This window comes from Stegostoma tigrinum, chromosome 8 (genome assembly GCF_030684315.1).
Source record: "Stegostoma tigrinum isolate sSteTig4 chromosome 8, sSteTig4.hap1, whole genome shotgun sequence".
In the NCBI taxonomy this organism is placed as follows: Eukaryota; Metazoa; Chordata; class Chondrichthyes; order Orectolobiformes; family Stegostomatidae; genus Stegostoma; species Stegostoma tigrinum.
Genome location: NC_081361.1, coordinates 12,328,212 through 12,342,235, shown reverse-complemented (window position 1 = coordinate 12,342,235; position 14,024 = coordinate 12,328,212). Strand labels below are relative to the sequence as shown.

Genomic DNA, 14,024 nt, shown 5'->3' with positions numbered 1-14,024 from the left:
TGGATTTGATTAATGTCACTACCTCTCTTCTGTTTCAGAATCAGCAACTAAAAGTAACCACTCCAAAACGAAGAGCAGTATGTGCCATGATATTGCTGGTGTTTATTGCGCTCAGTTATAGTCCTGCAAGGTAAGTTTCAGCACTTGTAATTTCCTGGCTTTGTCCCATGCAATACTGTGATAACTGACTGAGTTCTTAGCCTGAGGCATTAACTGGCAATGTCTTTGATAATTTTGAGTGATAATAGATCAACATATGAATAGAAAATAGCATTGACTCTGAATTGCAATGAATAGCAAAAGTCCAGTCTTGAATGGTTGTAAATTTGTCATAAAGGAAAAACTGCATATTTGGTAACATGATCAATGAAATGAAGCTTCTTTCATTGTTACTTGGTGTTCAGCTCTTGGGTGTTGGTGGTCCATTTTTTAAATTTGAATATGTACTGAACTGATTGATTGAGTTGGGAGACCAAGGTCAAGAGATTCCAAGTTTATAAACTGAGTGCAAGTGATTGGCTGCTGGCGGGTAGATTATGACTCATCAGTACTCATAAAATTGATAAGATAGTGGTGCATTGGAAAAGGAGAAATTCTGTGCTGTTTGGTTGGCAGAAATTTAGGCTGAAATTGTCACCAGTGTATCCATCTTAGGACACACTGGTGTGACAGTGGTGGTGTTTTTCTTTGTGCTTTTCCAACAACTAGGCATATTATCCTCTATGGAAAATCTTATTGCCTATTTTGGCATGTTTATTAGAACTACGCTGATTCAAGTACTGTATCAACTCGGCTATTAGGTATTTCTGTGTATGAATTCATTTCTTTTTACATGGAACGTGATATATGGTCTATAAATTGTAATTTTAACCGTTTCTCAGGATTTGAGTCAAATATTACCAATTATTGTGTTTACCATTATAACTAATAATCGTTCCATTTGATGAACTAACTTCAATAGCAATTACCACTTGAAGAGTGTTGAATTTTCCAAACGATATAGTTCTGTTGCAAGCATTAGGTCAATGTTTAAGAAGTCTGCTGAGCCCACAAGATTAAAAGACCCAGTGTATTCAGTACTATGTTTGTATGCCAAATCTGAAGCTATATCTGCCTACTCCTCATTTAATTATGAATTAATCTCGTATCCTATTGATTGTGATGATGGAGAAAGCACTCAGACATTTGTTGGCATTTCAGTTTTCTCAGCTTTTGAAGTTGTCATTGCTTTTACTAAGCTGTCCAGTAGTACAAGGAATGATGTAACAATATTTTGGCCCAAGATATGCCACCTTGGTAGCTCCTTAAATTCTATTTGATACTTATGAGGTTAAAACAATGTTTTGATCAGAGAAGTTACACCCTGGCATAATGATATGTTACAGCAGTCAGCTGATTTCTGGCAGCTGGACTGCGGTTCGAACCCCATAGTAATCAGAGGTAGTTTTGTGGTTAATCTCTTTGTATCTAATAGCAGACTTGGAAGTTAAATGGCCAGTCAGTTCAAGTACTGCTTGATTCTAGTCTCCTCCTTTTTGTTTACCTTTTCCTTGTCTCTATCTATCTACTTTTTCTTGTAGAACATAGAAGATAGAACGTTACAGCACAGTACAGGCCCTTCGGCCCTCGATGTTGTGCTGACCTGCCATACCAATCTGAAGCCCATCTAATCTACACTATTCCATGTACATCCATTTGCTTGTCCAATGACAACTTAAAGTTGGCGAATCTACTACTGTTGCAGGCAAAGCGTTCCATACCCTTACTACTCTGAGTAAAGAAACTACCTCTGACATCTGTCCTATATCTTTCACCCCTCAATTTAAAGCTATGCCCCCTCGTGCTCACCGTCACCATCCGAGGAAAAAGGCTCTCCCTATCCACCCTATCTAACCCTCTGATTATCTTCTATGTCTCAATTAAGTCACCTGTCAACCACCTTCTCTCTAATGAAAAAAGCCTCAAGTCCCTCAGCCTTTCCTCGTAAGACCTTGCCTCCATACCAGACAACATCGTAGTAAATCTCCTCTGCACCCTTTCCAAAGCTTCCACATCCTTCTTATAATGCGGTGACCAGAACTGTACAGAATACTCCAAGTGTGGCCGCACCAGAGTTTTATACAGCTGCAGCATAACCTCTTGGTTCTGGAACTCTATTAATAAAAGCTAAAACACTGTATGCCTTCTTAACAGCCCTGTCAACCTGGGTGGCAACTTTCAAGGATCTGTGTACATGGACACCGAGATGTCTCTACTTATCTACACTACCAAGAATCTTACCATTAGCCCAGTACTTTGCATTCCGGTTACTCCTACCAAAGTGCATCACCTCACACTTGTCCGCATTAAACTCCATTTGTCACCTCTCAGCCCAGCTCTGCAGCTTATCTATGTCTCTCTGCAACCTACAGCATCCTTCGTCACTGTCCACAACTCCACCGACCTTAGTGTCATCTGCAAATTTACTAACCCATCCTTCTATGCCCTCATCCAGGTCGTTTATAAAAGTGACGAACAGCAGTGGACCCAACACCGACCCCCTGCAAAACAAAACACAAAAATCCAGGTTTTCCAATAGCCAAATAATCGTTTGGAGTCGTCCAAATGTCTGTTTTTAAATCAAAGAACTCCAATGAGTTCCTCTGGAGTTTAGCAAATAGTCACGAAAAGTTAGACTATTAAACGTTTAGTCTAGCTTCCATGTAATGATTTAACTGATTCACAAACTTGCCTCACACATCCTCAACTATACCCACTAAACATCTTTCACCCACCCCAACCCTGATGTGGTACTCACCACATCTCCTTGGGACCTGATACATAACTTCTCTCCATCCTCACTTCCTCAGATAAGGAAGCCAAAACGACACAGAATACTCCAGTGGTGGTCTCACGAAGACTGTATGCAAGTGAAGCAAGATGTCCTTGCTCCCATAATCAAATCCTCTTATTATGAAGGCCAGTGTGCCATTTGCCTTCTTTGCCACCTACTGCACCTGCATGCCTACCTTCAGTGACTGGTGCACAAGGACACCTAGGTCTTGTTCCACACTCACTCGTTCTCAATTTATTGCCATTCAACTAATGATCAACCTTCCTGTTTTTACTACCAAGCTGGATAACCTCAACATTTACTCACATAATATTGCATCTGCACACATTTGCCCACTCTATCAATTTGCCTAAGTTACAAATGAAGTATCTCTGCATCCTCCTCACAGTTGAACTTCCCACCCAGTTTTGTGTCATTGAGAAATTATATTCAGTTCCCTCATGTAAATCATGAACGTGCATTGCCAACAGCTATGGTTCAAACAGATCCCTGCACTACCCCACAGGTCACTGGCTGCTACTAGAAAAGTAACCCATTTATTCCTACTCAATTTCCAATTCGCTATCCACATCAGTACACCATCCCAATCCCATGTGCATTAATATTGCATGATTACCTCTCTAAATATTGCATATTGAAAACCTTCTGAAAGTTCAAACAAACCACACGTACTGGCTCTCCTGTATCAAGTTTACTCGTTATGTCCTCAAAAAAACTCCAGTAGATTTGTAAAGCATGTTTTCCCTTTTGTAAATTCATGCTGACACTGTCTAACTCTGTCACTGTTTCCAAATGCTCTGATATTAAATCTTTTATCACTCTAGCATTTTCCCTAATACCAGTCTATAATTTCCCACTTTTTCACTACCTTCTTTCTTATTATACATACGTATCTCATGCTTGCTTGTATCCACCACGTCCAGGTGGTACAGAACAGATTCTTTCTGTACAAATTGTTTCTTTGCCAACTACCTTAAATGGCAACAGTTTCTCGCCATCTTCACATCTAAGACTATCTTTGACATTACTGGAAGCTCTTTGACACTCCAAAATTTCTTGCATGTGTACTTGTGAAGACTGCTGTCAATTTTCAAATACTTTTTCCACCATTCTTGAGCTGCTGTGCTTCAGTGGCAATGTTCCTGTCTCTGAACCAGGATGCCTGGGTTCAAAGCACACCTTCAGAGATGTGTAGTAATGTCCTGAAAAGGCTGATTAAAAATCTAGATAATTTCAGATCTTGTAAGATTCCAGCACCTCTGCAATTGGTCAGATCAAAAAGCAATGAATATTAGCTATAATTAATAGCTAGCAAAGAAGACTGTGTTTTTCATGTGACTGTTGATCAAATCGCTTTGTTTTAAGCTTAACAACAAAGTGACGTGTCATGTTTTGCCATATTTCAACATCACAAGGTACGATCATTGTAGAAACGTTGGACTTCTACCAATTGCTGAATAGTCTTTTTCAAAAGAAAATTTAATGTATTCATGATATATTTTATCAAAATTTAACAGCAAGTAACTTTCAAGGAAGTAAACAACTGATCAATATCCATGAGACATCTGAAATGCAGAGTCTAAAATTATCCAGCATAACAGAGCATAATTTAATCAACCTGTTCATGAATTTATGACACATCTCTGGAGAAAGTGGAACTTGAATCCAGGTCTCCTGGCTCAGGGGTAGGGCCATTGCTGGTCAAGGGCTCATGTATTGCATTGGCAGAGTAAATATTTGGAAATTGATAGCCTTAAAAGTACATGGAAACCAAAGGACCATATTGATAAACCAACTTATTCATTAAGCTTTTTGATGCTTTCAATGAGTTCACATTCACTGTTAATTTTAAAAAGTCCACTGACAGTGATATCACTCATTAACTTGCATGTAGTTTGTCGTTTCTTGGTTATAGTCGAACCTTAACTTCCTTTTTTTTTAAGCATACCCACTGCACTGTATGCCTATTGTTTCCTTTAATAATATGTTAAAATCTTGGCTGTGTTCACTCTTCTCTTAACAGGTCCCAAGCAAGAGTATTTTCTGAACCCCTGTTTCGGTTTAGAAACCTGCCAACTATTTTAACTTAATAAAATGTGAGGCTGGATGAACACAGCAGGCCAAGCAGCATCTCAGGAGCACAAAAGCTGATGTTTCGGGCCTAGACCCTTCATCAGAGAGGGGGATGGGGTGAGAGTTCTGGAATAAATAGGGAGAGGGGGAGGCGGACTGAAGGTGGAGAGGAGAGTATAGGTGGGGACGGGATAGGTCAGTCCAGGGAAGACGGACAGGTCAAGGAGGTGGGATGAGGTTAGTAGGTAGGAGATGGAGGTGCGGCTTGGGGTGGGAGGAAGGGATGGGCGAGAACAAGAACAGGTTAGGGAGGCAGAGACAAGTTGGACTGGTTTTGGGATGCAGTGGGTGGAGGGGAAGAGCTGGGCTGGTTGTCTGGTGCAGTGGGGGGAGGGGACGAACCGGGCTGGTTTTGGGATGCGGTGGGGGAAGGGGAGATTTTGAAGCTGGTGAAGTCCACATTGATACCATTAGGCTGCAAGGTTCCCAAGCGGAATATGAGTTGCTGTTCCTGCAACCTTCGGGTGGCATCATTGTGGCACTGCAGGAGGCCCATGATGGACATGTCATCTAAAGAATGGGAGGGGGAGTGGAAATGGTTTGCGACTGGGAGGTGCAGTTGTTTATTGCGAACCGAGCGGAGGTGTTCTGCAAAGCGGTCCCCAAGCTTCCGCTTGGTTTTCCCAATGTAGAGGAAGCCACACCGGGTACAATGGATGCAGTATACCACATTGTCAGATGTGCAGGTGAACCTCTGCTTAATATGGAAAGTCATCTTGGGGCCTGGGATAGGGGTGAGGGAGGAGGTGTGTGGGCAAGTGTGGCATTTCCTGCTGTTGCAGGGGAAGGTGCCGGGTGTGGTGGGGTTGGAGGGCAGTGTGAAGCAAACAAGGGAGTCACGGAGAGAGTGGTCTCTCCGGAAAGCAGACAAGGGTGGGGATGGAAAAATGTCTTCGGTGGTGGGGTCGGATTGTAGATGGCGGAAGTGTCGGAGGATGAAGCGTTGTAATTTACTTGATTTCAATCTTTACAATTGCTTGTAGCTTCACTGAAAGTATGACTTAAAACTCTTCTCAGTACTTCATGTTTCATATCATTAATGTTTTATAACAGACTATGTCTTTGATTTTATGTTGAATAGCCGTTCTTTAATAACACAACATGAAATTTCCGAACCAAAATGTTAGAGCCTCATTTGTACACATATGACAGGGAGTTCCAGACTTGATGGCTGACCTCTCTGACAGCTACTCAGATACAAAAAACACCTGAGCTGCATTTTATTGTTTATTCACAGCCAATTTGTTATTTGCAGTTTACTTTTTGATCCTAAAATATTCTGTTACCTGTGTAAACATCTCAAAGTTTCTGAAAGGTACAAGACTTAGTGTGTCCTGATCTACTCCCCTTTGGTTGCAGTCTGATCTATTCCGAGTAGTGAATGAGTTCTCAGTACGTTCTGTGGGAACACTACTAATACTGTCTGGTTGAGAGGTGTATTCTGCCAACATAGGTTCGGCTTGGCGTAGATAGATTTTTTGGCCGTAGACTGGGAATTTTTGAGACCCGGGTAGAGATTCCGTTTCTTCTTTTAGGAAGAAAATCCAACAGCTTAAGTTGGTTTTGTTAATGTCCCTTGGGTACAAAACACAAGCTGTCTAAAATTGCTTTTTGTAAATGCTGCGATTCAGAATTATATGGAGATCTGATTTTGTACTTGTGATGTAATTTTCATCCTGTGGTGAAACTTTGTCACATAGCCTTCAATCGCGAGGAATTGAAGTGAGTTAGTTTAGTGCTACTTGGTTTTCACTGTATTTTAATTGGTAATTTCCTAAAGCTGATTTTGTTTTTGTGATCACTATTTCTGCTCACTAGATGTTGAGTCAATCAGTCTCAAATTCCAAGTTATTCACCCACATTTTTCTGGAGCATGAAAACTTGTGTGACTTTCGGTTAGATTTTGTTAATGTAGGTTTAGGTTCTACAATGTCTTAGTTGCAAAAGTGGTAGGTGTTGTAGTGCACTGAAAGCAATAGGGCAGTTGAACCTTGGCAAATTATTGGACAAGGTGTATTTCCTTCATCAGTCAGTTTCAAGCATTAAGAAACAAGCATAGGAAGAACTGAGGGCTAGGATAAATTCGATGTACAATCAGGTCAGAAAGAGCAATAAAATGAAGAAATGATGGATAAGATTAAAATATAAATGACTTTTTTTAACACAACCTACAATTATTTGCAACATTAAAGAGGGAGACTTTTTCCCTAAAATTGCTCACGTGAACGGTAACCAAGATTGAGTGGCAGTCATTGACAAATACCAAGTGAGTAGAAGAGTACTTGCACTGTTAAATATTGGAATTGAGAACTAATACCTGTGCTGATGGTAATAGGTAATTAATGTGTAAGTCTGCCACTTTATGAATATCAGGAGGTGATTAACTGTGATGCCAGTTTTGCTAAGTTAAAACTGAGGTGCTGCAAATTGGCCAGAACTTGAGATTCAAAATTCGCAGGATACTACTTCTTGCTCCAAACTGTTCACCCGTTTTAAATGAATAAAACCGTGTACTAATGTTGTTAATTTTTTTGACAGAATCTACCCTTATATGTGACTTGCCGAAAGCAAGCAATTTTCCAGTCAACTCGAGTGAGCCGTGAAAAGGCCTCAGCATGCAACCACCTGTTTCTAACCTTGCATTTTTAAAATAAAATTCCTCCAGTGTGGAAACAGGCCAATTGGCTGAACAAGTCCACACTGACCCTCTAAAGAACATCCCACCTAGATCCATCCCATATAATCCTGCATTTCCATGGCTAATGCACCTAAACTAGACTTGACTGAACACTATGGATAATCTAGCATGGCCAATCCGCCTGTCGTGCACATCCTTGGACTGTGGGAGGAAACCCATGCAGACATGCAGAGAATGTGAAACTCCACACACACAGCCCAGGGGATGGAATAAGAAAAAAGTCTTAAATTCCAAAATCAAGTTCCTGCTCTGAGTAGTTGAGCCAAGAACTGAGGAAGCTGTCATGCTTCAATCTCTGGCACATGAATGACTTATTTTGAGCTGAGATGCTAGAGGTGTTTGTGTAATTAAGCCTCGCACTCCTGCATAGATGATGGGATGTGAAATTGAACCAGGGTTCTTGATCACACTCGCTGTCTATTGGCTTCTGGAGGAAATATAGGCAAACGTAGATGGTGGATGAAGGCAGAATCAGGCAAGAAGAAGATACACTCGGGAGGTTTGTATCATTGCAGAAATTGCAACTTCAGTGGCAGGGAAATTGGCCAAATGAACAAGTTTGATCCCAAATGTAAAACTGGTCAAGACATTGAAAGGCTGCTGAAGTTCCCTTTAATCTTAAGTTTGACATCCTCTAATTATATCACCTTTCAAACCCATTCCAAGTTGTGCTAAAAATGTGGTGGGTGGGTAGCACAAACTTTGGTTCATTGTTGATAGATTTCATCAAACCCAATAATACCAGGTAGCATCAAACTTCAAGGATTTTCACTCGCCCAACTTTGATATCTAACTGCAGCTTCAACTGTCTCGAGCCCACTATCTATTAGATTATAGTAATTTCTTGTCACATAATTTCAGAGTACTAATTGTATGTATTAATTACTAAGCTGTCAGTAAGGCATGCAGACAAATTCATGTAATGTCCTTAAAGATGCAAAATTATGAGGAATTAACAGAAATGGGCCATTCAATCTAAGCATGTGTTGTGTTTATGCAGTACTGATCCTCTTGGCAAACTTGCTTTGTCTCATTCGGTCAACATCCTTTCTTCCTTATGCGCCTGTGCAACTTTCGCTTGAATGTATTGTTGCTATTAGCCTTCTCTACTCTGCACTAGTAATACAGAGTTGAAATGGTTGGAGATTTTGATCTCCCCTGTATTGAGGGCCACCCAGAGTGTAAAAGGCCTGGACTGGGTGGAATTTGTCAAATGCATCTGAGAATGTTTCCTAAATCAATATGTAGATGGCCCTACTCTGGAGGGTGCAACACTGGACATCACCTTAGGAAACGAGGTTAGGCAAGTGACTGAAGTGTCAGTCGGAGAACACTTTTTGGATCCAGTGACCATAGCATGCTCAGTTTTAACATAGTTAAGGAAAAAGATAGGACATGTTCAGAGGTAAAGATGCTAAGCTGGAGCAGAGCCAATTTTGGGGCCATAGGTAGAACCTAGCAGTGGTCGTTTGGGTGAGTCTATCTGATGGACAAGGAATGACTGGCAAATGGGAGGCTTTTAAAAGTGTGATTTCAAGAGTCCAGGGACAGTATGTCCCTGTTAGGCTGAAGGGAAAAGATGGCAGGTTGAGGAACCCCTTGCTGATTGAGGGATATTGATGCGCTGGTCAAGAAAAAGAGGATGACATGCATTGTGTTTAAGTTATCAGGCTCAAGTGACTCCCTAGATGCCTATAAAAAGTGTAGGAGCACACTTAAGAGGGAATTCAGAAGAACAAAGAAAGAGTATGACATGGGATTATCTTTAATATTATCTGCTAGATCCAAGAGATTTCATAAGCTATATTAGGAGTAAAAAGGTGGCTAGGAAGAGCTTAGGCCCCTTTAAAGATCAGCATGGCCATATATGTGTGGAGCCAAAGGAGATGGGGGAGATTTTTAATGAATATTTCTCCTCCATGTTTGCTGAGAAAGAATCATGGATGCTAAGAAAATAGGGGAAACAAATGGGAATATTTTGGATTGCATTAATATTACCAGAGAAGAGGTGTTTGCAGCCTGAGTTTGCATTAAGATGGATAAATCCCCTGGCCTGAACAAGTCGGACATTGCAGGAAGCTAGGGAGGAAATTGCAGAGAACCTTGCAGAAGTTTTTGCTCCATCTTTAGCCACTGGTGAAGTTAGAGAAGACTGGAGGGTGGCTAATGTTGTTCCATTGCTTAAGAAAGGTAGCAAAGACAAGCCAAGGAACCACAGGCCACTGAGCCTGACATCAGTAGTCGCCAGTTATTGGAGAGGATACTGAGGGACAGAATCAACCAACATTTGGATAGTCAGCACGAATTTGTGCACGGGAAGCCATGTCTGACAAATCTTTGAGTTTTTAGAAGAGGTAACCAAGAGGATAGATGAGTAGGGCAATGGATGTTGGACTTTATGGACTATGTGGACTTTAATAAGGCCTTTGATAAGGTTCTACACAGTGGGTTAGTCATGAAGGTTCGGCTGCATGGGATTCAGGGAGAGCTAGCTAATTGGATTCAAAGCTGGCTCGATGATCGAAAGAACAGGGTAATGGTTGTAGATTTTTTTCTTGGATTGGAGGCCTGTGACTAGTAGCATGCCACAGGGATCGATGCTGGAGGCTTTGTTATTTGTTACTTATGTAAATGAGCTGGATGTGAATGTACGGTGCATGATTGGTAAGTTTGTGAATGATAGAAATTTAGGCCATACCCTTGATGGTGTGAAAGGTAATCAGATATTACAGAGGGTTCTTGATCAGGTGGGGAAGTGGGCTGAAGATTGGCAAATGCAATTCAATACAGATAAGTGTGAGGTGTTGCACTTTGGAAAGTCAAACCAACGTAGACCTTGTACAGTAACTAGTAAGGTCCTGAGGAGTGTTGTGGAGCAGAGGGACCTAACAATACAAGTACATAGTTCATTGAAAGCAGCATCACAGGTAGACAGGGTGGTGAAGAAGTCATTTGGCATGCTGGCCTTCAATGGTGGAAATACTAAGTAAAGGGATTGGGATGTTATGTTACAGTTGTGTAAGTCATTGGTGAGGCTGCTCTTGGAGTATTGTGTACCGTTTTGGTCACCCTGTTATTGGAAAGACTTAGTTAAAGTGGGAAGTGTGCAAAGAAGATTTACAAGGATGTTGCCACGATGAGTAGGACTGAGTTATAGGGAGAGTTTGGCCAGAATAGGATTTTATTCCTTGGAATATAGGAGATTGAGGAGTGACTTTATTGAGGTGTAAAAAACCATGAAGGACATAGATAGGATGAATGCATATTATCTTTTTCTCGGATGGGGAATTGAAAACTAGAGGGCATGGATTTAAGATGAGAGGGGAAAGATTTAAGTATACCTATATGGAATAGGCTGCCAGAGAAAGTGGTTGAGGCAGGTACAGTAGCAGCATGTTAAAAAACATTTGGATTAGTACATGGGTGGGAAGGGTTTAGAGGCAGATGGGTCATGCTGTATTACTCTGACTCTATTTTCTGATCAAGTTTAATGTTAGTTACTTGTTAGATTTATTGTTGACAATCATGTACTTATCCTAGTTTTGAATTCCCAAAATCTCTCTATTTATTCTCTGAATGCCTTCATAATACTAAAAGACTTGCTTCGGTAAATTCTTAGTCCAAGAAAAGCAGTTAACTTCTCGTGCCGGGCATATGAAAGTTGAAAAAAGATGTCTGGAAGACTCAGCAGAATAGGCAGTAACAGTGGAAGTACAGTATGAATGGAGAAGAGCAAAGAAAAGGATTTTCATTGTGTGAAAGACATATGACAAAAAGGATCCTGGTGCAAAACAGAAGGAGGTAGTAATGGAACAAGGAAAGAAACAGAAATTGGGCCAAGAGACAGTTCAAATAGGGGTAACAACTTATACCAACAGTTGCTATCTGGAAAAACTGGGAATGGGGGGTGGCGGGGTTATGATCTGAAATTGTTGAATTTGGCATCGATCCTGGAAGTTTGAAGTGTCTGATCAGACACTAATGTATTATTTGTTGAGCTTAGTTTAAGCTTCAGTTGAGCTGTGTAGGAAAGGCTGAGAACACAGTGACAGGTGGAGAATTAAGATGTCAGGTGACTGAAAATCAAATGCAGTGCAAAACACACAACCCTTTTCTGCAATTCCTTGTTCTTTTACTGACTCCACACAACTGAAGTCTCTCTTTGGTAACTAAACATCATATGTATTAATTAACCTGGTGTTCCAAGTGATACATTTCACAGCCATATAATCATGACTTTGTAGATGTACCTTGACAATTTAAAAGCTGCAATAAATAAAATCTCTTGTTTTTTTCAGTGGCGCCACAAACTTTAAGAAGCATTCTATAGTATAAGAAGGTAGTGCCTAATGTATCTCATTTCTGCATCAAAAACATTAGACTATGAAAGCCTCTTCCACACTATCCATGGACATTCTGATCTGAAGAATTGGTTAATATATTTCAACTGTTAGATTCTCTGAAAGAGACATTTCTTTACCAATATGCTTCACCTTCTCTTGAGAAAAGTCAACTACTGCCACTTTCTTCGTACTGTTGATGTGCTTTAGACAAACCACCTTCTGTCCAGTCATTCAGGATGTTTCCCTTTTGATCACCTGTTCTAACATCTCTCAGTAGTGTGTGAAACTGTGGCAGTTGTGAAGTGCAGTGGGACATTTTGGTCTGTTGAAGTTGGTTAATGCAAGTTTGTGAAACCACATTAGAAGCGAGATATTATGGGTATATTTCAGGGCATGTCACAATTTAAGCATGCTTTGGAATTTTCTCTGCATTTGGTATGCTATGCTAAACTGAGTTTTTAAAAAAATTGTTTTGATACAATGGGATTAAAGTCCCTAGTTATTTTGGAGGACACACCCAGTGATGTGGGATTGATTTTAAATTTGTTGAACTATTTGGTAATTAAATGGTCTTGAAAATTCCTTGCTGTTGAACAAAGAAGTGATGCTATGCTGTTCTGAATAAATTTGTTGTGAGGAGCATGTCAAGAATAAATCACACTTAGTCAAGATTAATAAGCAGTTCTCAACCTGGATGTTGCAACAAAATTCAAGTGGACTGTCAGTTTATTTTTGGCTGTTAATTTGTGGAGTTTGTAATCCCATGATACTGTGATTCAAAGTGTAGTTAGGATTTGGTGTCAGATGTGAACCTGTCAATAGAAAAGCTTCCCTCACCATTGTGGCATCTTGTCAGCTGAAAATGTGTAAAACCATTTCACTTCTAAATGTAACTTCTTAAATAAGTATCAGAAATTCTGTTGCAAATTTCTTCTGTTTTTAATCTTGTTGCAACATCCAACTTGAAAACCGCTTATTAATCTTGATTGTGTGACTTATTTTTGACATCCTTTTCACAACAAATTTATTCACCATGATAGCAAAACATCACTTCTTTCTTCAACAGCAAGGAACTTTTAAGACCTTTTAATTAGTAAATAGTTCAACAGATTTAAAATCAACCCCACATCACCAGTCTGTCCTCCCATAAACAATGGGACAAGCTTATCACTTTTAAATGATATTTTATTGACACCTACATATTGCAGTGAAAATGCTACATTTTCTTTTCAGTAATTGAGTCCTATCTTCCCCCTTGATTTGAAATTGATGTTTGCAGAAGGCTAAAGTTTGTTGTACAGTGGAAAATTTCATACTGTGTATCTGACCAATTTTAGTGACTGCTCTGCCAATAATTGGATCTGGATCCAAAAGAATTATCACTGGTTTTTATTGTTCTGATTTGAAATGTGTTTCAGCAGCTTGAACTGATTTTTCTGCAAACAGAATTTAAAAGAAACAAAATTAACATTAATTTTGCATGGGATAATCTCATTTGGGCAAGTCTGCAGGATGTCGAGTGGTGTTGGTGCTGGTGGAGATCTAATTGTGAGGTTTAAGAATACACTTATTTTTTGGATGTAGTGATATTGCACCTGCAATGGTGGTGAGCTTTATAAGGAAAGTGTTTGAACCTTACAGTTAGTAGAAAATAAATTTGCAAAATATTTCTTTGCACAAAGCCTCCACCTCTCAATTGAGTGAAAAGTTAATTGCAGAGAACTTTTGAGAATCAAATATTTTCAAAAATGCTACCAGGGCGTGATAAGTTTAAATATGATCAGTCAGTTGCAAAAGTAATTGTTTCTGTGTTCTTATTAAGTGTTTGGGAGAAACATTCTGCTGCGCTTCAGCCCAGTGGCAGTCCTGCTACTCACAGTAGACATCTGTTGGGATTTTCTGATGAAAATGGAGGCTTCCAGGAAACTGAAAAGTTTACAGAGGAGAACTACAGGTAACTTTGCCCAATCACAACATACATGCATGTTATCATTGTAAAATATTCTTAAACTTTACT

General features: G+C 40.0%; 1 protein-coding gene across 2 annotated transcripts in view; it reads left to right on the top strand.

Annotated features, from left to right (window-relative positions):
• Positions 1-14,024, top strand: part of atf6 (activating transcription factor 6) — a 305,742-nt gene that overhangs the window by 60,304 nt on the left and 231,414 nt on the right. For both annotated transcript variants that reach the window (XM_048539583.2, XM_048539582.2), the window contains 2 exons: positions 39-130; positions 13,830-13,961. In XM_048539583.2, coding sequence (XP_048395540.2) covers positions 39-130; positions 13,830-13,961 — 224 coding nt within the window. The remainder of the gene's footprint in view (positions 1-38; positions 131-13,829; positions 13,962-14,024) is intronic.